Consider the following 24,107-nt stretch of genomic DNA (forward strand, 5'->3'; position numbering starts at 1 on the left):
CACCGGTGATGACAAAAGCCTAATGGCGGCGGCGACCGATATCTGGCAGGCGGCGTCTCCACGGAGAAGGTGCTCAGCAGCCCGGAGACCGCGGCGGAAGGATGTGGCGGCCGGGAGCCCGGAGACGGAGTCCGAGGCGGACAGCGGAGTAGTGCTTCGTCGCCTCCGGGAGGCCGGGTGAGTGCGGGTTCGGCCCTGGGTTGGAATTCTGACGCTTGTGGAGCCTCAAGTCTCCCTTCAAGGGATTATTGTGAAGATTTAACGGACATAACGAGCTCATTGCAGGCTTGGATCGTAATGAGCGCTCAATAAAGGCTGGCATTCCTGTTATTGCAATTACAGATGCGTGACCCTGGTCAAGTTATGTAATTTCTCTGTGCCTCAGTTTCCTCATCTGTGAAATGGGGTTAAAACAGTATCTACATAGGCTTGTTTTGAGGACTTAATGAATTATTAAATGTAAACCACTTAGAGCAACGCCTGACGCTTGGTGAGCGCTATAGGAGTATTCGCTATAAATATGCCAGTATTGATGGGTGTTAACACGAGGGAAGCAAAACGAACACGTCATCATCATCTACATTATTAGTATCACTAGTTTATTGAGCAGCTGTGCTTGGCACTAGAGTAAGCATTCAACACGTGCTTTACCATAAATTCTGAGCATCGCAGCCACGCTAGGAGGTAGGAAACTCAGTCTTAAAGAGATACGGAGAAAGTGTGAAATCAGATTTCAAATCCACGGCTCTGTGACTCAGAAACCTGTGCTTCAGACTCTACATTATCCGGACGACTAGCCCTACTATCCCCACCATTGCTCTGTACCTTAGAAGCACCTAGAACAGTGCCTAACACAGGAAACACTCAGCAAATAATACCTGCTGTTTAGTAATATTATCTTTATTTGCAATGCAGTGAAGAGTCAATAAATAACAGCTTTTGTTAGTACTATATGTCAACATTTGAAGGACCATCACAAGGGTGAGAGATTAGACTCATTTCATGAGCTTCTCCTTTCCTAAAAGGGGGAAAGTAGGGCCAAGAGGCAGTGGTGACCCAAAGGTGGCCACTGAATAGAAAGAAATTGCTGACCAGCTACCAAAGCTTAAGAAGAAAACAACAGTGGCATTTTTTAGGATCTCAGGAAGTGCCAGCAAGAGTGAGTGCACCTGGGGAGTTACTGTATGCTAAGGCTCTTTCCAGAACCTTTGACCTTGTTGTTCTTCCTTGACTTCTTCAGTAACCCCTTGAGAGCCCTGCTTCTCACTGTACTTCTGTCCCCAACCCCACCCTAACAAACTGGGGCCCATCAACTTTGCACAATCTCTAATCCCAACTCACAGGAGGAAGCCTTTTACATCTCCTTTAAAAACAAAAATACTGAGGTCTAACATACATACCAGGAAAGTACACAGGGCATAATTGTGTAGCTCAGTGAATCCTTGCAAACTGTGACCCATGTCATCGACTCAGACTAAGAAACTAAACCTTACTGGCCCTCAGAAGCTTCCCTTAGGCCGCCTTCCAGTCATTGCCTTCTATGATAACCCCTATTCTGATCTCTGCCTTCAAAGACTAACTCTCACCCAGGTGTGAATTGGCTCATAGACTCTTCCCTCACCCTTTAAAGCTTTTTGCCAGTTTAAAGAGGCCACTTAAACCTTAACATCGCTGCTTTGGTGGGCTTACAGATCAGGAGATAAGGTGAAGATTTGGGGTGGGAAGTGCTTAATAAAGCTTTTCCTGGGCCACAAAAGATTCCATTCACAGGACAGTTTGAGGTGAAGGAAAGAGTCACCACTGCTTTGAGTAGGAAGGGGCTCAGCATTTTATATTACCGCTCTCAAGTTCATACACTTACCAGTTTCCCAAGTATTCCCCCCTTACAGTAAAACACTCCTTTTCGCTCTATGAATAGGCTCTTGACAGATTTTTTCAATTCTCTCTAAACCTCAGGCTCTAATCCTTAATCCTGTCCCTGGTTATGGAGTGTGGGTTCAAGCCCAGTTCATTTTCATTCACTGTTGATTTTATTTTCTGTGAGTTGGTGGAAACCAGTTAACTTGAACAACAAAGCCCAGACACACTCTTCGTCTACTTTCACTTTAGTATTACTGAAAATTAAGACCGTCTCTTGAGTACCTGCTATGTGCATTAACTGTGCTAACAGTTATCCCCCTGTAATCCTCTGTGGCAGGTTTAATTCATATCCCTGTTTTAAAGATGAGAACTAAAGTTTAGAAAGGCTTAATCTGTGTATTTAACAGCTGCTTATTGAGCTGCTCCTCTGTGCCAGGCTCTGTTGTGGACAAAGGATATCACAGAGAACAGAACAAACCCATGCCCTATTCTGATGGAGGTCACCTGGGAATTGGGGCCTCCTCCACCAGGAACCTCTCCTTCACGCCTTCTGGCAACAGCAGCACCCACCCACTTTGGCCCTGGGCTTGTTTGCCACATGTCCTCTTCCTCCTGTCACTCCGGAAGGGGTGGTCCATCCATCTGATGGCACTCCCTCCTCCTCACTGCACCATGCTCACGGGCTGGAGAATCACTGGAAGAATCACTGGGAGGATGGCTCTGGAAAGAATGGGGATTGACCACTTCATTTTTTTTCTTGACAGGGAGGATCTGCTTATCTCTGATTTCTGGAGTTCAGCACTAGGTAGGTACCGCATGGGTCAGGAGTGTGGTTGGCAGGAGTGGGCAGTGGTCTGAATGTGGGCAAAGAAGGGACTCTAATCCTCATTTGGGGACAGTTTGCTTCACACAGCAGTGATCATCCTGGGGTGTAATTCTGACTTGCCTCTCACAGCACACTCGGTTTCTTTATCTGTGAAACGTGCATAGTGCAGTTTTGAGAATTAAATGAGGCAGTTTAGTTAAGTGCTTTGAACAGTGTTTGCCTGCTACACAGGACATCGTAAATGTTAGCTGCCATTCTCATTATTGTTGAAATTTTTGTTTATCCTGTTCTTTTTCCTTCACAAAGTAATGTAGACTGTTTTCCCCTATGAGTTTATCTCTTCCTAAATATAAGGTGTGGCAACATGAATATTAATGCACAAAATGAATATACTGACACTATCATTTTTATTGAGGGAACTTTATTTTGCTTCCTTTTTTTTTATTTATTTGCCTTTTAGTTGTTATCCATAACTTTGTAATAAGCACCTTTATACATAAAGATATTCCTAAATTTAGAATAATTTCCTTAAGATATATTTCCATAAGTGGAATCATTGAGGCAGTGTCCACCTTGGCATCCATTAGCAAACCTGGGCCTGGCCCCCATGGAGGGGTGGCAAGTTGGTCTTCAAAAACCTTTTACCAAAAAAAAAACACACTAGCTTTTACCAATTTATTCTCCAATCAGCAAGGACTAAAAGAACTAGTTTTTCAAGTAACCTTTCCTAGCCTGGGGTCTTACTTAAAAATATCTTTGCTAACTCAGTAAGTAAAAATTAGTCTTATTATTGGAATGTATGGCTTTTTGCTTTTTTGTTTCTCTTACAAATTTGTTCAACTAAATTCAGTATGAATATGATTAAAAAAGAACAGATAAGAGAACTCACCTCTAGATGAACAGATTTGAGTAGAATATTTTTCCTTAGGCTCTTGAAAATCACAGCCTGCCTCTTCTTCGTTGAACTTGCTATTCCCAGCCATTTACAGTGTGACTTTTTAAAAAAAGTTTTGACAGCATTTTTTAAACGTTTTATTGTTAAAATAATAACATATATACAAAGAAAAGAAAGAAAAAGCAATGCTTTTCAAAGTACACTTCCACAAGTAGTTACAGAGCAATTTCGAAGTTTGTTATGGGTTATCAATCCAGTATTTCAGATTTTTCCTTCTAGCTGCCCCAAAACACTGGAGGCTAGAAGATTTTCTTTTCTTTTTCTTTTTTTTTTTTGTGAAAAATAGCATATATACAAAAAAGCAATATATTTCAAAGTACATCGCAATAATTAGTTGTAGGACAGATTTCAGAGTTTGGTATGGGTTACAATTCCACAATTGTAACCTTAGCTGCTTTAAGATACCAGAGACAAAAAGAAATATATAATGATTCAGCAGTCATACTAGTTTATTAAACCTTTCCTTCTCTGTATAATTTCACTATCACCTTTGATCTTTCTCCCACTGTTTAGGGGTATTTGGCCTATGCCCATTCTAACTTTTTCATGTTGGAAAGGGCTGTGGATAATATGGAGTAGGGGAATGGAATTAGTTGTTCTAGAGAGGCTGGCCCCTCTGCATTTCAGGACTTATCTGGTCCTGGTACCATCTGGAGGTTGTAGGTTTCTGGAAAGTTACCCTAGTGCATGGAACCTTTGTAGTGTCTTATGTAATGCCCTAGGTGTTCTTTAGGATGGGCAGGAATGGTTTTGGTTGGAGTTTGGCAAGTTATGGTAGGTAACAATGTCTAACTGAAGCTTGCATAAGAGTGACCTCTACAGTAGCCACTTGACTCTTATTTGAACTCTCAGCCACTGATACCTTATTTGTTATACTTCTTTTCCCCCTTTTGGTCAGGATGGCATTGTTAATCCCACAGTGTCAGGGCCACACTCATCCCTGGGAGTCATCTCCCATACTGCCAGGGAGATTTTTACCCTGGATATCATGTCCCACAAAGGGGGAGGACAGTGATTTCACTTGCAGACTTGTGCTTAGAGATGGAAAGGTCACATCTGAGCAACAGAAGAGGTCCTTTGGAAGTAACTCTTAGCCCTACCTATAGGTAGGCTAAACTTCTCTGCTACATACATAAGCTTCACAAGAGCAAATCTCAAGATCAAGGACTTGGCCTGTTGATTTGGGTGTCCCTGATGTTTCACATAGTATCAGGCGTTTCCCTGGTGGTAAAGGTTAATAGTTCCGTTTTTTTTTCTTCCATCCTTCTGAAAGCATTTATCTTTTCTACTGCATTTTATTTCCAGGAGCTTTGCCAATTCTGTCTCTTCCCTTTAAAAATAACAACTTGCTTTTCATGAGTGTAGTATATCTTGTCTGAGAATATTCACTGTAGTTGTTTTCCCCTGCATTGTCTGATTCCTTCATGTTTCTTTTTGTCTATTTGTGTTGGTCACTATCTTACCCAAAAGAGGGTTTTCTCAAATGTCAGGCTATCCTTGAAAGTCTGCTTATTTTGAAGAGTGAGGGACCTTAGAACTGATTGGGAGTGTTCTCCTTGACTCCTCCCCCTCCCCCTCCCTCTTCCCCTTCCCTTCTCCTGCCCTTCCACAGCAAGTCCTGGGCTCATCCTGCTACCTCCCTCTAAGGGTTGCAGAGCCCCAAGAGTGCACACTCTGAGGTATCCCCGTATATTAGCTGTGTGACGTTGGAAAAGTTGTATTATCTCTCTGTTGCTCAGTTTCTTCATTTTAAAATGGGGCTTATAGCAGTTACCTACTCAAAAGGTTGTTGTGGGATTGAATGACTTTAGAAGAGTACCCAACACTTGGTAAGCACCATTTAAGTATTAGCTATTTTTATAACCACCCGGGGCCAAACCACCATCATTTCTTTCTTTCTTTCTTTCTTTCTTTCTTTTTTATTGAAAACCATAACAAACATAGAAACCACCATCATTTCTTGCATGGATTATAGTAATACCAGAAATGTGTTTACACTCACTATATTAAGTAATAGTCCCCTCTCTTTTGTTTTTCCCCATTGATTGTCACTATCTGAGGAACACCTGTTTAATTTATTTGCTTGTGTGGGTGCTGGGACATTGTTTTGTTCCGAGAACCTATAGCATGACCTGTCCTACAGAAGAAGCGTTGGGTTTTTTTTTTCAGAGTTCAACTTATAATGATTTACTAAGGTTTGGATTCTTTTTTCCAAAAAGAACAAAATAATATTCATAAAATTTCAGGTATCAGAGAGACTCAGAAGGCTGTTTTTCACTTTGTTCAATTTTTGTTTCCAGGCATTAAGTGTGTTATACAGTTGCTGCCATTGCTGTTTTCCAAATGTCTGATGTCTACTGTGACTGACAACTACTTTTCTCTGGGTCTGATCAATTTTGCAGTAAACCATTTTAGTTCTTACTGCATCAATAACAAATGCTTCAACTTCCTCAGCTCCAATCTGAAGTTCTTGCTGCATTGTGTCAAAAAAATTTTCTTTATTTTCTACTGCCATTCCTATAAAAGTGAGTAGTCTCATTTTTGCTGTATTTTGTTCATCTAATAGTCCAAGTGAATCAATGAAGTCTTTATTATTCTTATAAAACTTGACATATGATGCCAATTTAGCGCTCACAAAAATGGCTAAAAGATCATGAATAAGCTTGCCTTCCAAAAACTTGACTTGTTTAAAGTAAGAAGATGATCAAAAAGAAATGCATTTGGATCTTTCAAAGCTCATACAATACATCCATGAGCATCAACTCTAGCCCTAGAAGCACTGTCCTCTGTGTAACTTCCTAACAATTCCACCATGACTTTTGAAGCAGCATCACTTTTCTTACAGTCCACAAGTGCCTTATAACGTAGCCTTAAAATGGTGTGGTTTTTTCACTGGTGAAATCCATTTTCTAACTTGATCCAGCTCAGTTGGAATGTACTGGATAGCTCCATAAAATGCTGCCACTTTAATGAGGCTGCAGTACACTGTGTATCTTACAGGAATATTCTTATTCATCCCATGAAAGAGGTTGCTTAGCAACTGCAGCCTCAGAGATGGATGTTTGTCTTCCCGAAATTTGACCAGATTTTCACACAGACTTTCAATCAGATCTTCTTGCTTGTCTGGCTCCAGTATTACGAGGAGGGATACCATGCTGTTCATCACACTTTCAACATCTTTATCTTCTTCCTTCAGACCCACATCTCAGGCGTCAATAATCTGAGCTAAATCTACATGGAGTCCACCGTCTGAGTTCTTTTCTGAAATTTCAGCTCCTTTAGATTTCAAATAAGTCCAAACCTCAGCAGCCTGGTCTTCCTCACTGGTATTGATGAAGGCCAGGCCGCTCATGGTGAGAACCTGGTTGCCGGGCATGCCCCACTCCATAATGTGTTTTTGTTTTTTCACGCACCCTGTAATTCATCCAAAGTGTACAATCATTGGCTCCCAGGGTAATCACAGAGATGTGCTTTCATAGCCACAGTCAATTTTAGAACATTTTCATAGCTCCAAAAAGTAAAACCCCTTGCCATTTATACCCCCCTCTGTTGATACTTAGCATCAGTGTGGTACCTTTGTTACAACTGATGGAGGAACATTAAGATGTTACTGTTAGCCTTAGTCCATAGCTTGCATATTGTATGAGGTGCATTTTTTTCCATGTACCACCCTACTGGTAACAGTCAACCTTATTGAAAAATTGTGCACAAATTAAGCATCGCAGTTCCCCATGCTCTGTCCTCATTCTACCTTCTGATAACCTATATTCTAGATGTAAACTACATGAGTTTGCAGTTTGCTCATTATATTTAGTTTATATTGGTGAGATCATACCATAGTTGCTGTTTTGCATCTGGTTTAATTCACTCAGCATAATGTCCTCCAGGTTCATCCATGTTGTCACATGCATCAAGACTTCATATTGCTAATATTCCATTGTATGTATATGCCAGGTTTTATTTATCGATTCACTGATTAATGGACACTTAGGTTGCTTCCATTTTTTGGCATTTGTGAATAATGCCTCTGTGAATATGGTGCGAAAATGTATGTGTCCCTGCTTTCAGTTCTTCTGGGTGTATACCTAATAATGGGATTGTCAGATCATATGGCAGTTCTCTACTTAGCTCCTAAGTAGAGAACTGTCAAATTGTCTTCCACAGCAGCTGAACCATTTTACATTCCCACTAGCAATGAACAAATATTCCTGTTTCTGCAGATACTCTCCAACACTTGTAGTTTCCTATTTGTTTAATAGTGGCCATTGTTATAGATGTTAAATGCTACCTCAGTTTGGTTTTGATTTGCATTTCCCTAATAGCTACTGATATTGAGCATCTTTTCATGTATTTTTAAGCCATTTGTATACCCTTTTTAGAGAAATGTGTATGTAAGTCTTTTGCCTATTTTTTGTTTTAATATTTTTATGGAGAAATCTTCACACGCATAGAGTCTACCCATAGTATACAATCAGTAGCTCACAGTATCATCACATAGTTGTGTATTCATCAACATGGTCATTTTTAAAGCATTTGTGTCACTCCAGAAAAACAAAAAGAAAAAAGAAAAAACTTATATATCCCGTGTCCCTTACCCCTTGTCATTGACCTCCAGTATTTTATCTGACCAATTTTTCACCCTCTATCCCCCCATTATTTATTTTTTATCCTATTTTTTTACTTCTCTGCCCATACCCTGGCTAAAAGCATCAGACACAAGGTTTTCATGATCACATGGTCACGTTGTAAAAGCTATATAGTTATATGGCCAAGTTCAAGAATCAAGGCTACTGGAACACATTTCAGCTGTTTTTCAACTATTTCAGATACTTCTACTCCAATACATCATAAACTAAGAAGGGATATCTATATAATGTGTAAGAATAATGTCCAGGATAACCTCTCACCTCTGTTTGAAAACCCAAGAAGGCTTTCTCAGTCCCATGGTGCCCGGTCCAGCTCATCCGCAGGCATTCTTTCCCATGTTACCAGGGAAATTTACACCCCTGAGAGTCATGTCCTATGTAGGAGGGGGAAGCTTTTGCCCATTTTTAAATTTGGTTGTTTTTTTATTGTTGAATTTAAGAATTTTTAAATATTCTGCATATTAAGCCCTTATTGGATATGTGGTTTGTTCCATTGGATAGGGGACAAAATACGAAAGTGTATTTTCACTTTTGTGAGTCTTTTGAAGCACAAATGTTTTTAATTTTGTGGAGATCCCACTTATCTATTTTTTCTTTCATTGCTTTTGTTTTGTGTGTAAGGTCTAAGAAACCATTGCCTCACATGAGATCCTGAAGATGGTTCCCTACATTTTCTTTGAGGAGTTCTTTGGTCCTGGTTCTTATATTTAGGTGAATTCTGAGTTAATTTTTGGATAAAATGTGAGGTAAGGATCCTCTTTCATTCTTTTGCATATGAATATATTTTCCCAGCAACATTTGTTGAAGAGACCATTCTGTCCCAGTTGAGTAGACTTGGCAGCCTTACCAAAAATCAATTGACTACTTCTCCATTTGGAGAATTTCTGATATTCTTGCAAGCAGTGGGGACACCAAATTAATAGGCTGACCCTTCAGTCTTGTGGTTTGTCCCTATGAAACTTATTCCTACAAAGGATAAGCTAAACCTACTTAAAAGTAGGCCTAGAGTCACCCCCAGAGAACTCTTTTGTTGCTCAGATGTGGCCTCACTCTCTAAGCCAACGCGATAAGTGTAGTCACTGCCCTCCCTCCTTACATGGAACATGACTCCCAGGGGTGTAAATCTCCCTGGCGATGTGGGACAGAAATCTGGGATGAGCTGGGTATTGAGAAAAACTTCTTGACCAAAAGGGGGAAGGGAGAAATGAAAAAAAATATTATCAGTGGGTAGGAGACTTCAAGCAGAGTCGAGAGGTTATCCTGGAGGTTATTCTTATATTCTTAGATATCCCCTTTTTAGTTTACAGTGTACTGGAGTGGCTAGAGGGAAGTGCCTGAAACTGTAGAGTTGTGTTCTAGTGGCCTTGTTTCTTGAAGGTGATTGTATAATGATATAGCTTTTACAAATATGACTGTGATTGTGAAATCCTTGTGTCTGATGCTCCTTTTATCTAGGGTATGGACAGATGAGTCAAAAATACGGATAAAACATAATGGGGAACAAAGGTTAAAATGGGTAAATGGAAATGCTGGTGGTCAATGAGAGGGAGGCATGGGGGTGTGTGGTATGTATGAGTTTTTTCTTTTTTTTTAATGTTCCCCCAAAAGATGGAATGATTTTAATTAATTTAGATCTGTGTACAACAGTTTTTGTAAACAGAGTCCAACTCTAAATGTGCCTGTGGATATTTACACAGGACTTTGTGGTTCATAAAATCTGATTGCTCAGTGCAGTTATACTTACAAGTTTATAAAAATTTAACAGTTTGAAAAGTGAAAATTAGACTTTTAAATATTTCAATTTAGTGATTTTCAGTCTGCTAACAATTCTTCTCTTTTCTTTTTAAGCAACACATCTAAAATACATTTCCAGTGGTGATAGCCTTTTTTTTTTTAAGTTTTTTGTTGTAAACAACAGACAAATATACAAACATTTTTGATGTGGTTACAGTCAGTGGTTCACAGTATCATCGTGTTTTATTTCTTTTGCTGGAGTGATGCAAATGTTTTAAAAATTGATCATGGTGAAGATATTGTGAGTCATTGATTGTATACCATGTATGGAATGTTTGTAGTTTAAGAATGTTTGTGTGTTAAATTTTATTAAAAAAAATTGAAATATTTAAAAGTCTGGCTGTTGAGGGGGCAGGAATAAACTGCTTATCAAATGTGGAAAAGAGAATCAGAAATGTAATCTATTTAATCTGAAAATTCAGTATTTAAATTAATGAAGTGGCACTACACCATCACCTAAGATGTACTACCACGTTGGCATCCAGCTAAGGACGATTGAGCTACAGCAGTATTGTCTGATGTAAATGTTAGAGTTTACACAGCTTTCCATAGGACTATGGTGTGCTGATCATTTGGTCCCAAGAGGATATTTAGCCTGTAAAAAGTGATGATGACTGAAGGTAATGCCAAATCAAAAGGAAGAAGTACAAAGGAGAATCCAAGATACATATAGTCCCTTAGGTGATAGTGCTGCTCGAGTTTTCTTCTTCCCGAGAGGCATTTGTTGCCCTGTGCTGCTTCCCCTGTGACTGCCCAGTGGCTGAAAGCTGCATGCCCCCTGCCTTAGGGGAAGCTCAGTAACCGGTACTAGACTGGGGTTGCCTAGGGCTCTAGCCTTACTTTACCATGGAACTTGGAGAACTGGCGACACTTGGGAGATTGGGAGAGTTGGTCTGGCTTTGTTGCTAACTGTTCTGAACAAAGAAAACCCTGAAGCATACATGTGCGGTATTGTCTGAGCTTCTCGAGGCACATTCACACACCCTCAGAAGTCTGAAATCTTGCTGCCATTGAGCTGTATTTTAAGCTGCAAGGCTCACAGTATCAAAGAAGCCAGAATTAACTGACGCAGGTAGGAGATTCCAGCAGTTAATCTCAATCTGTTTTTCCTCGATTTAGGATAAACTCTCAGATACCTGGTGTGGGATGTAGAAAGCTACACTGGAGCAAGCTGGGTTTTCTGCTGAACTTTTTATCAGATACCGAGGGAAAACAAGGGGCAAGATTGATTTTATTTTTAGAAAGCCTTAGATCTTTCTTTTTAGGCTCCAGTGTCTAAGAGCAGCTAGAAGGAAACATCTGAAATGGTGGAATAGTAGCCTGTACCATAATTTGGTGGCATTTATTCTAAAACCACTTGTTAAAATATACTTTGAAATTTCTCGCTTTTTTGTATATATGTTATGTTTCACAATAAAAAAAATGTTAACAACAATAACAGAAATCCCAGAAGTTATTCTTTTACAAACGGACAAGGCTGAATAGGTAGGAAACAGATTGCCCGTTGTGAGTTCTCCTGATGGCTTCTGCAAGAATCATAGAGATAAATCGATCACCTGTATTTTGGAGCAATGCTTCATCTTCTCCTCCTGAGATATAGTATTGGTGACTACTATTGCTTCAAAACACACATTTTAATGCAAGAAATGGCTGGATCAGAGAAGATTCCTTGAGTTAAGATAGCATAAACTCTAATGGCTCTAACTGACAGAACTTGTCAGCCGTATGACAGATTGTGCCACAAGTGTCAGCTATGTCATCCACAATGATGGCCACTCGATCCTTCACATCTCCTACCAGCACCATGGAGTCCACTTCATTGGCCTTCTTCCATTCTTTGTGAATCAAGGCAAGTTCCACATTCAGCCGGTCTGCAACAGGGGTCACTCTCTTAGCTCCACCAGCGGTGGTCAGACAGTAGTGCAGTTCTTCCACTTGAGATACTCCCTTTATCTACTTCAGGATAGCTGGTTCTGCATACAAATTGTCTACTAGAATATTAAAAAAAGCCCTGGATTTGAGAAGCATGTAGGTCAATGGTGATGATGTGATCAGCTCCTCCTACAGATAGCATATTTGCAACAAACTTGGTCAAGATTGGGGTCCAGCTCTTATCTTTCTCATCCTGCTGGGCAGGCATAACAGGAGCATGGGACTGCTGTAACCTGGCTGGCTGAAGCAGTCTTCCAGGCATTAATCATAATGAAAAGCTCCATGAGATTGTTGTTGATTTCACCACAACCACCCTCAACAGTACAGATCCTCTCCAGGTACACTCCAATTTCCACACAAATCTCCTGGTTGCTGAATTTCTTAGTCACAGCCTTGCCTCTTGCCAGGCCCAGGTGGTCGGCAGTTTTCTGGAATAAGTCCTGGTGAGATCTGCCACTAAAGATTTTTTTTTTTAATTTTTTTATTAACGGAAAGAAAGAAAAAAAAAAAGAAATTAACACAACATTTAGAAATCATACCGTTCTACATATGCACTCAGTAATTCTTAACATCATCACATAGATGCATGATCATCGTTTCTTAGTACATTTGCATTGGTTTAGAGGAACTAGCAACACAACAGAAAAAGATATAAAATGTTAATATAGAGAAAAGAAATAAAAGTAGTAATAATAGTAAAAAAAAAAAAAAACCCTATAGCTCAGATGCAGCTTCATTCAGTGTTTTAACATGATTACTTTACAATTAGGTATTATTGTGCTGTCCATTTTTGAGTTTTTGTATCTAGTCCTGTTGCACAGTCTGTATCCCTTCCGCTCCAATTATCCATTATCTTACCCTGTTTCTAACTCCTGCTGGACTCTGTTACCAATGACATATTTCAAGTTTATTCTCGAATGTCCGTTCACATCAGTGGGACCATACAGTATTTGTCCTTTAGTTTTTGGCTGGACTCACTCAGCGTAATATTCTCTAGGTCCATCCATGTTATTACATGCTTCATAAGTTTATCTTGTCTTAAAGCTGCATAATATTCCATCGTATGTATATACCACAGTTTGTTTAGCCATTCTTCTATTGATGGACATTTTGGCTGTTTCCATCTCTTTGCAATTGTAAATAACGCTGCTATAAACATTGGTGTGCAAATGTCCGTTTGTGTCTTTGCCCTTAAGTCCTTTGAGTAGATACCTAGCAATGGTATTGCTGGGTCGTATGGCAATTCTATATTCAGCTTTTTGAGGAACCGCCAAACTGCCTTCCACAGTGGTTGCACCCTTTGACATTCCCACCAACAGTGGATAAGTGTGCCTCTTTCTCCGCATCCTCTCCAGCACTTGTCATTTTCTGTTTTGTTGATAATGGCCATTCTGGTGGGTGTGAGATGATATCTCATTGTGGCTTTGATTTGCATTTCTCTAATGGCCAGGGACATTGAGCATCTCTTCATGTGCCTCTTGGCCATCCATATTTCCTCTTCTGGTAGGTGTCTGTTCAAGTCTTTTTCCCATTTTGTAATTGGGTTGGCTGTCTTTTTGTTGTTGAGTTGAACAATCTCTTTATAAATTCTGGATACTAGACCTTTATCTGATATGTCATTTCCAAATATTGATTCCCATTGTGTAGGCTGTCTTTCTACTTTCTTGATGAAGTTCTTTGATGCACAAAAGTGTTTAATTTTGAGGAGTTCCCATTTATTTATTTCCTTCTTCAGTGCTCTTGCTTTAGGTTTAAGGTCCATAAAACCACCTCCAGTTGTAAGATTCATAAGATATCTCCCTACATTTTCCTCTAACTGTTTTATGGTCTTAGACCTAATGTTTAGATCTTTGATCCATTTTGAGTTAACTTTTGTATAAGGTGTGAGATGCGGGTCTTCTTTCATTCTTTTGCATATGGATATCCAGTTCTCTAGGCACCATTTATTGAAGAGACTGTTCTGTCCCAGGTGAATTGGCTTGATTGCCTTATCAAAGATCAAATGTCCATAGATGAGAGGGTCTATATCTGAACACTCTATTCGATTCCATTGGTCGATATATCTATCTTTATGCCAATACCATGCTGTTTTGACCATTGTAGCTTCATAATGTGCCTTAAAGTCCGGCATCGCGAGACCTCCAGCTTCGTTTTTTTTCCTCAAGATGTTTTTAGCAATTCGGGGCACCCTGCCCTTCCAGATAAATTTGCTTATTGGTTTTTCTATTTCTGAAAAATAAGTTGTTGGGATTTTGATTGGTATTGCATTGAATCTGTAGATCAATTTAGGTAGGATTGACGTCTTAATTATATTTAGTCTTCCAGTCCATGAACATGGTATGCCCTTCCATCTATTTAGGTCTTCTGTGATTTCTTTTAGCAGTTTTTTGTAGTTTTATTTATATAGGTTTTTTGTCTCTTTGGTTAAATTTATTCCTAGGTATTTTATTCTTTTAGTTGCGATTGTAAATGGGATTCGTTTCTTGATTTCCACCTCAGCTTGTTCATTACTAGTGTATAGAAATGCTACAGATTTTTGAATGTTGATCTTGTAACCTGCTACTTTGCTGTACTCATTTATTAGCTCTAGTAGTTTTGTTGTGGATTTTTCCGGGTTTTCGACGTATAGTATCATATCGTCTGCAAACAGTGATAGTTTTACTTCTTCCTTTCCAATTTTGATGCCTTGTATTTCTTTTTCTTGTCTAATTGCTCTGGCTAGAACCTCCAACACAATGTTGAATAATAGTGGTGATAGTGGGCATCCTTGTCTTGTTCCTGATCTTAGGGGGAAAGTTTTCAATTTTTCCCCATTGAGGATGATATTAGCTGTGGGTTTTTCATATATTCCCTCTATCCTTTTAAGGAAGTTCCCTTGTATTCCTATCTTTTGAAGTGTTTTCAACAGGAAAGGATGTTGAATCTTGTCAAATGCCTTCTCTGCATCAATTGAGATGATCATGTGATTTTTCTGCTTTGATTTGTTGATGTGGTGTATTACATTAATTGATTTTCTTATGTTGAACCATCCTTGCATACCTGGGATGAATCCTACTTGGTCATGATGTATAATTCTTTTAATGTGATGTTGGATACGATTTGCTAGAATTTTATTGAGAATTTTTGCATCTGTATTCATTAGAGAGATTGGTCTGTACTTTTCTTTTTTTGTAATATCTTTGCCTGGTTTTGGTATGAGGGTGATGTTGGCTTCATAGAATGAATTAGGTAGTTTTCCCTCCACGTCGATTATTTTGAAGAGTTTGAGGAGAGTTGGTACTAATTCTTTCTGTAATGTTTGATAGAATTCACATGTGAAGCCATCTGGTCCTGGACTTTTCTTTTTAGGGAGCTTTTGAATGACTAATTCAATCTCTTTACTTGTGATTGGTTTGTTGAGGTCATCTATTTCTTCTTGAGTCAAAGTTGGTTGTTCATGTCTTTCCAGGAACCCATCCATTTCATATAAATTGTTGTATTTATTAGCGTAAAGTTGTTCATAGTATCCTGTTATTACCTCCTTTATTTCTGTGAGGTCAGTAGTTATGCCTCCTCTTCCATTTCTGATCTTATTTATTTGCATCCTCTCTCTTCTTCTTTTTGTCAATCTTGCTAAGGGCCCATCAATCTTATTGATTTTCTCATAGAACCAACTTCTGGTCTTATTGATTTTCTCTATTGTTTTCGTGTTTTCAATTTCATTTATTTCTGCTCTAATCTTTGTTATTTCTTTCCTTTTGCTTGCTTTGGGATTAGTTTGCTGTTCTTTCTCCAGTTCTTCCAAGTGGACAGTTAATTCCTGCATTTTTGCCTTTTCTTCTTTTCTGATAAAGGCATTTAGGGCAATAAATTTCCCTCTTAGCACTGCCTTTGCTGCATCCCATAAGTTTTGATATGTTGTGTTTTCATTTAATTTGCCTCTAGGTATTTACTAATTTCTCTTGCAATTTCTTCTTTGACCCACTTGTTGTTTAAGAGAGTGTTGTTGAGCCTCCATGTATTTGTGAATTTTCTGGCACTCCGCCTATTATTGATTTCCAACTTCATTCCTTTATGATCCAAGAAAGTGTTGTGTATGATTTCAATCTTTTTAAATTTCTTAAGACTTGCTTTGTGACCCAGCATATGGTCTATCTTTGAGAATGATCCATGAGCACTTGAAAAAAAGGTGTACCCTGCTGTTGTGGGATGTAATGTCCTATAAATGTCTGTTAAGTCTAGCTCATTTATAGTAATATTCAGATTCTCTATTTCTTTATTGATCCTGTGTCTAGATGTTCTGTCCATTGATGAGAGTGGTGAATTGAAGTCTCCAACTATTATGGTATATGTGTCTATTTCCCTTTTCAGTGTTTGCAGTGTATTCCTCACGTATTTTGGGGCATTCTGGTTCGGTGCGTAAATATTTATGATTGTTATGTCTTCTTGTTTAATTGTTCCTTTTATTAGTATATAGTGTCCTTCTTTGTCTCTTTTACCTGTTTTACATTTGAAGTCTAATTTGTTGGATATTAGTATAGCCACTCCTGCTCTTTTCTGGTTGTTATTTGCATGAAATATCTTTTCCCAACCTTTCACTTTCAACCTATATTTATCTTTGAGTCTAAGATGTGTTTCCTGTAGACAGCATATAGAAGGATCCTGTTTTTTAATCCATTCTGCCAGTCTATGTCTTGATTGGGGAATTCAGTCCATTAACATTTAGAGTTATTACTGTTTGGATAATATTTTCCTCTACCATTTTGCCTTTTATATTATATATATCATATCTGACTTTCCTTCTTTCTACACTCTTCTCCATGTCTCTCTCTTCTGTCTTTTTGTTTCTGACTCTAGTGCTCCCTTTAGTATTTCTTGCAGAGCTGGTCTCTTGGTCACAAATTCTCTCAGTGACTTTTTGTCTGAGAATGTTTTAATTTCTCCCTCATTTTTGAAGGACAATTTTGTTGGATATAGGAGTCTTGGTTGGCAGTTTTTCTCTTTTAGTATTTTAAATATATCATCCCACTGTCTTCTAGCTTCCATGGTTTCTGCTGAGAAATCTACACATAGTCTTATTGGGTTTCCCTTGTATGTGATGAATTGCTTCTCTCTCGCTGCTTTCAAGATCCTCTCTTTCTCTTTGACCTCTGACATTCTAACTAGTAAGTGTCTTGGGGAACGCATATTTGGGTCTAATCTCTTTGGGGTGCGCTGCACTTCTTGGATCTGTAATTTTAGGTCTTTCATAAGAGTTGGGAAATTTTCAGTGATAATTTCTTCCATTAGTTTTTCTCCTCCTTTTCCCTTCTCTTCTCCTTCTGGGACATCCACAACACTTATATTTGTGTGGTTCACATTGTCCTTGAGTTCCCTGATACCCTGTTCAAATTTTTCCATTCTTTTCCCGATAGTGTCTGTTTCTTTTTGAAATTCAGATGTTCCATCCTCCAAATCACTAATTCTATCTTCTGTCTCTTTAAATCTATCATTGTAGGTATCCATTGTTTTTTCCATCTTTTCTACTTTATCCTTCACTTCCATAAGCTCTGTGATTTTTTTTTCAGTTTTTCTATTTCTTCTTTTTGATCAGCCCATGTCTTCTTCATGTCCTCCCTCAATTTATCGATTTCGTTTTTGAAGAGGTTTTCCATTTCTGTTCGTATATTCAGCATTAGTTGTTTCAACTCCTGTATCTCATTTGAACTATTGGTTTGTTCCTTTGACTGGGCCATATTTTCAATTTTCTGAGCGTGATCCGTTATCTTCTGCTGGTGTCTGGGCATTTAGTCAGATTTCCCTGGGTGTTGGACCCCACAGGTTGAAAGATTTTTCTGTGAAAGCTCTGGGTTCTGTTTTTCTTATCCTTCCCAGTAGGTGGCGCTCATGGCACACGTTTGTCTACAGGCTCCACCAGTAAAAGTTGCTGTGGGTCCTTTAACTCTGGAAAACTCTCGCCGTAGGGGAGGTTTGGCAGCCAAAGCGTCTTGGAAGAGTGCCAGCCGGCCCGGGGGTCCGAACACGGGGAGGGTTGCCGGCCGCCGCAGCACGGGAGAGCACCAGACCGAATTTCCTAGTCAGCCCGGACACCAAGCGTGGCGGAAGGGCGCCAGCTGTGCAGTCCAGGAGAGTGCACTGTTCCCAGCCGTACCGGGGAGTCACGTGTTTGGAAGGGACCCCCTGGTCACCGTTCTCCGCAGTCTGAGGATTTTCGACCCAATTCTCTCAGTTGGTGCAGGGGGCCTCGCGTGGTGGGGGCGCCAGCCGCCGTGTCCCAAGGGGACCGCCTGCCCAATTCTGCCAGCTGGCCTGGGAAGGAGGAAGGGAGGGACTCCGGCCGCTTGCCGTCCCGCCCAGGAAAACCCGCGCCCCTCGGTGATCTCACCGGAGCTGGTTCTCCCAGACAGTCAGCCGTTCCAGGATGGGGTACGCCGTTCCGTTGATCTCCGTCGTGGCTCCGGGAGCTGCTCTGTATTGTCTCCACTCCCCCAGTAGCTGTTCTGGAGGAGGAAAGGTGAGGGTGGCAAGGCTGTCGAGGCTGATGGCGAAGGAGCCGGTGAAGGCAGAAGAGGGCACTGTGGTGGTTGGAGAGCCGCTGGAGCAGGAGGGGGAAGAGGGGAGAGGAGGGCGGGCGGGTCGGCTGCTGCGGGGCGTGGGCGCCGCGCGGCGGGCCGGCGGACAAAGAGGGGAGAGGAGGGCGGGCGGGTCAGCTGCTGCGGGGCGTGGGCGCCACGTGGCGGGCCGGCGGACAAAGACGGAAGAGGAGGGCAGACGGGTCGGCTGCTGCGGGCCGTGGGCGCCGTGCGGCGGGCCGGCGGACAAAGAGGGGAGAGTGCCACTAAAGATTTTGATATTCAGCATCTTGGCCAGCTGCTCTCCTAGGCACTCTTTTTTTTTTTTTTTTTTTTTTTTTAAGGAGAGAGGGAGGAAGGGAAGGAAAGACAGAGAGAAGGAAGGAAGGAAGAAAGGGAAACATCTTTTAAACATTTTCTTGTTTTATTATATTTTGTTTGTTTGTTTGTTTTTTACATGGGCTGGGGCCGGGAATCGAACCGGGGTCCTCCGGCATGGCAGGCAAGCACTCTTGCCCGCTGAGCCACCGCGGCCCGCCCTCCTAGGCACTCTTTACTCAGTGCTTGCTGCTGCTGCTGCTGAGACAGGAACTAAGGTTGTACCAGAGACTCAGTATAAACGGCTTCATGTTGCTGCACTCCTGTCTTCACCATGCTGTTGGACAACTGTAGCTTTGTAATGGGCTTTAAAGTCAGAAACTGTGAGACCTGCTGCACTCTTTTTTGGGATATTTGTAACTCATCAGGGACCCTTACCTTTCCAGATAAATTTGTTAATTGGCTTTTCCATTTCTGCAAAGCAGACTGTTGGAATTTTTATTGTGATTTCATTAACTCGAATCATTTTGGGTAGAATTGACGTTTTAAAAATGTTTAGCTTTCCAGTTGTTGAACACAGAATGTTTGTCCATTTATTTAGGTCTTTAATTTCTTTTAGCAGTGTTGTGTAGTTTTCTGAGTACGGGTCCTTTACATCCTTGGTTAAGTTTATTCTTAGATATTTAATACTTTTAGCTGCTGTTATAAATGGAATTTTTTTTTCTTGATATCCTCCAGTTGCTCATTACTAATGTATAAAAATACCACTGATTTTTCTGAGTTGATCTTTTATCCTGCCACTTTATTAGCTCTGGGAACTTTGTCATATATGTTTTGGGACTTTCTAAATATTAGATCTAAATGCTCCTATTTTTTTAAGTGTTTTTATCAAGAAAGGATGCTGGATTTTGTCAGATGCCTTCCCTGCATCAATCCTGTATTTTTCCTCTTTGATTTGTTATTGTGATGCAGTACATTAATTGGTTTTCTTCTGTTGAATCACACTTACATATCTAAAGTAAAATCCACTTGATTGTGATAATTACTTCTCTTTTTTTAAATAAACATTTTTTTCACACACCATACAATCCATCCAAAGTATTTAATCAGTTGTTTTCAGTAATAGATTAGAATTGTGCATTCATCACAATCAATTTTAGAACATTTTCACAGCCCAAAAAGAAAAAAAAACATTCCCCTTACAGCTCCCATTACTAAAACTTAGCATCAGTGTGGTGCCTTTTTATAATTGATGGAAGAACATTAAGATATTACTGTTAACTCTAGTCCATAGTTTGCATTTGAGGCATTTTTTCCCATATGCCACCCTATTTCACCTTGTAGTTGTGACATATATATATGTTCTAATTTGTGGAAGAGTGTTCTTGTATTTGTACAAATAACCGCTTTCATCATCCACAACAGGGTTCACTGTTAATACAGTCTCTTGTTTCATCCTTTAGCTTTCCTTCTAGAGATATATACAACCCTACACTTCCCCTTTCAAATACAGTCACACATGATTTAGCACAGTTATTTACACCCATGCTAATGTGCTATCATCAGCTCTATCCATTTCCAAGCATTTACAGTCAATCTCAATGAAAAATTATGCACAAGTTAAGCACTAGTTCCCCATTCTCTTTCCTCATTCTGTCTTCAGTAAACTGTATTCAGGATGCTAATTCCATGTTTTTGCTCATTATATTTAGTTCATATTAGTGAAATCATACCATATTTGTCCTTTTGCATCTGGCTTATTTCAGTCAACATAATGTCCTCCAGGTCTTTCCATGTTGTTGCATGCATCCAGACTTCACACCTTCTTATACCTGAATAATATTCCATCACATGTACATAGCACATTTTGTTTTTCCACTCATTGGTTGATAGGTAGTGGTTGCTTCCATCTCTTGGCAATTGTTACTGATGCTGCTACGCACATCCATGTGCAAACATCTGTTCGTATCTCTGCTCTGAATTCTTCTGGGTATATTCCTGGTGGCAGAATTGCTGGATCATATAGCAGTTCTCTACTTCTCTTCCCGAGGAATTGACAGTCTGTCTTCCACAGCAGCCTTACCATTTTACATTCCTACCAGTAGTGAATAAGTGTTCCAATTTCTCCACATCTACTCCACTTTTTAATTTTCAGTTTAATAGTGGCCATTGTAGTGGGTATGAAATGATATCTCATAGTGGTCTTGATTTGCATTTCCCTAGTAGCTAATGAAGTTTAGTGTCTTTTCATGTGCTTTTTCTCCATTTGTATTATCTCCTTAGAAAAATGTTGATTCATGTTTTTGCCCATTTTCTAATTTGATTGTTTTTCTTTTTATTGTTGGGTAGTAGGATTTCTTTATATATGCTGGATATCAATCTTTATCAGATCTGTGGTTTCCCAGGTTTTTCTCCAGTTGAGTAAGTTGCCTTTTCACCTTCTTGACAGGGCTCTTTGAAGCACGAAAATATGCAGTTTTGAGGAGGTCCCATTTATTTATTTTTTCTTTCATGGCTTATGTTTTGGATGTAAAGTCTGAGAAACTACTGCCTACCACATGATCTTGAAGAAGGTTCCCTACGTTTCTTTTTTTAAATATGTTTATTGAGAAATATTCACACACATGCATTCCATACATGGTGTACACTCAGTGGTTCACAATATCATCACATAGTTGCGTATTCATCAACATGATCATTTTTTATAACATTTGTATCACTCCAGAAAAATGAAATTAAAAACTCATATATACTATACACCTTACCCCTTCCTTTCATTGACTACTAGTCAAATAAATAAATCTACCCAATTTATTTTACCCTTTGTCCCCCCTATTAATTATTTTTTATCCATATTTTTTTACTCAGCTGTCCACTCCCTGGATAAAAGGAGCATCAGACACAAGGTTTTCACATCACACAGTTACATTATAAATGTTATATCTTTATACAATCATCTTCAAGAATCAAAGCTATTGGAACAGAGCTCAAAAGTTTCAGGGACTTCCCTCCAGACACTCCAGTACACCTTAAACTAAAAAGGGGTATCTATGTAATGCATGAGAATAACTTCTAGGATGACCTCTTGACTCTGTTTGAAATCTCCCAGCCATTGACACTATTTTTTCTCATTTCTCCCTTCCCCCTTTTGGTAAAGAAGGTTTTCTCAAGTCCTTGATGCCAGGATCCAGCTCATCCTGGGATTTCTGTCTCATGTTGCCAGGGAGATTTACATCCCTGGGAGTCATGTCTCACATAGGAGGGAGGGAAGTAAGTTCCTCTGCTGAGTTGGCTTAGAGAGAGAGGTCACATTTGAACAACAAAAGAAGTTCTCTGGGGGTGACTCTTAGGCTTAATTTTAAGCAGGCTTAACCTATCCTTGGTAGAATTAAGTTTCATAGGGATGAATCCCGAGATTGAGGGCTTGGCCTATTGATTTGGCTGTCCCCACTGAATATCAGAAATTCTCCAAATAGGGAAGTTGAATATTTCCTCCTTTCTCCCCAGTCCCCCAGGGGTTCTTTGCAAATACTTTTTTATTTACTGCCCAAATTACTCTGGAGTATAGCGGGGCCATCACACTAACCTGGACAAACCAACAAAATCTCATGCCCTATTCAAGGTTTCATGTACTTATGATGTTCAACTAAACTGACCATACAAGTTAAATTAGGAAATGCACTACCAAAAATATAAATTTTGCACCCCAAAACATCTCTCCCTTTAGTCTCACACAGCATTTGAGGTTTTAAAATATGGACAGTATCATCCTTTACCATGTTTTCTGATATACCTTAGTCCTGTCTAGATTACCTTCATTCATATCTCTGTTCGAAGTCTGATCACTTTTTCAACAGTTCCTGTATGGGGTACTGCTGACTTTCATAGCTGCAGAGCTCTGAGTCTCATGTATCACATAAATACCTGAAGTTCCTGGGAATGACCATGTTATATGCAAACAGCTCAGTATCTCAGAATTTAGAATTAACAGTTACACCTCCTGAATTTTTGTGACTGCTTAAAGGCTTACAATAAGCCCCAACCTGATAACCCATGCTCTTGACTTTAGTTCGCCAAGTTTTTATATTATAGTTAGTCCATATGATTGAGGCATGATAATATTAAATATGTCTTTTTGTTCCTGACATTTCATTTAACATACAGTCCTTAAGGTTCATTCACCTAGCTGCATGCCTCACAACTTCATTCCTTCTCGCGGTCTCATACAGTAGTATGCATGCAACATAGTTCCTCCTTCTATTCCTCTATCATCATACCCTTAGGCTACCTCCATTGTGGACTGGGAATCCTGCCGCCAGAAATACCAGTGTATTTGTGTCCCCACACTCAGTTCCTCTAAATATATACTGAGCAGTGGGGTTTCAAGATCATATGGCAAACCCACCCCTAGTCTCCTGTGGAATCACCATTCTGCTCTCCAAGGCACTGCATCTCTCAGTTTCCCTAGCGACAATAAATAGGTATATCTCTTGCTCCACATTTTCTCTAGCACTTGTTTCTCTCTGTTCATTTTTAAAAGAGTCTTATTAACACATTATACAATCTAGCCTAATTGTATAGGCATGCCTCCGCGACCATACTCTTATCTGAAGACATTTACTTTTCTTCCACAAAGAATCCATACCCCTTTCCCATGCCCCCCACCTATTGACATTTTGTTTTGGCATAATGCCTTTATTACATTCAGCAGAAGTATATTACCGCGTAACTGTTGACTATAGACCTTAGCTTGCGTCGATCCTACTTTTTCCTATATACCATCTATTTTCAACACCCAGTAATATTGACATTCATTTGTTCTCCCTCATGCAAAAATGGTTTGTTTTTTTTTAAGGACATCTAAACAGGCTTTAATTTTTTATTTTTTAAAACTTTTTTATTGTCAAATATCACATATATACAAAGAAAAGAAAGAAAAAGCAGTGATTTTCAAAGTACACTTCCACAACTAGATACACAACAGATTTCAGAATTTGTTATGGGTTACCATTCCACTATTTCACATTTTTCCTTCTAGCTGTTCCAAAACACTGGAGGCTAGAAGAAAATTTTTTTCTTTTTTGTAAAAAATACCTTATATATAAAAACAATAAATTTCAAAGTACATCACAGCAATTAGTTGTAGAACAGATTTCAGAGTTTGGTATGGGTGACAGTTCCACAATTTTAGGTTTTTACTTCTAGCTGCTCTAAGATATTGGAGA

The 24,107-nt window shown here is 39.5% G+C and overlaps 1 protein-coding gene and 2 pseudogenes across 2 annotated transcripts in view; 1 reads left to right on the plus strand and 2 right to left on the minus strand.

Moving 5' to 3' along the window:
* Positions 1-2: 2 nt before the first annotated feature.
* Positions 3-24,107, plus strand: part of SRRD (SRR1 domain containing) — a 66,099-nt gene continuing 41,994 nt past the window's right edge. For both annotated transcript variants that reach the window (XM_077160710.1, XM_077160711.1), the window contains exons 1-2: positions 3-177; positions 2,625-2,665. In XM_077160710.1, coding sequence (XP_077016825.1) covers positions 23-177; positions 2,625-2,665 — 196 coding nt within the window. In that variant the 5' untranslated portion in view covers positions 3-22. The remainder of the gene's footprint in view (positions 178-2,624; positions 2,666-24,107) is intronic.
* LOC143684042 (eukaryotic translation initiation factor 3 subunit M pseudogene) lies at positions 5,884-7,098 on the minus strand (annotated as a pseudogene).
* Positions 11,543-11,887, minus strand: LOC143684044 (ribose-phosphate pyrophosphokinase 1 pseudogene; annotated as a pseudogene).

The sequence above is a fragment of the Tamandua tetradactyla genome, chromosome 5 (genome assembly GCF_023851605.1).
Source record: "Tamandua tetradactyla isolate mTamTet1 chromosome 5, mTamTet1.pri, whole genome shotgun sequence".
In the NCBI taxonomy this organism is placed as follows: Eukaryota; Metazoa; Chordata; class Mammalia; order Pilosa; family Myrmecophagidae; genus Tamandua; species Tamandua tetradactyla.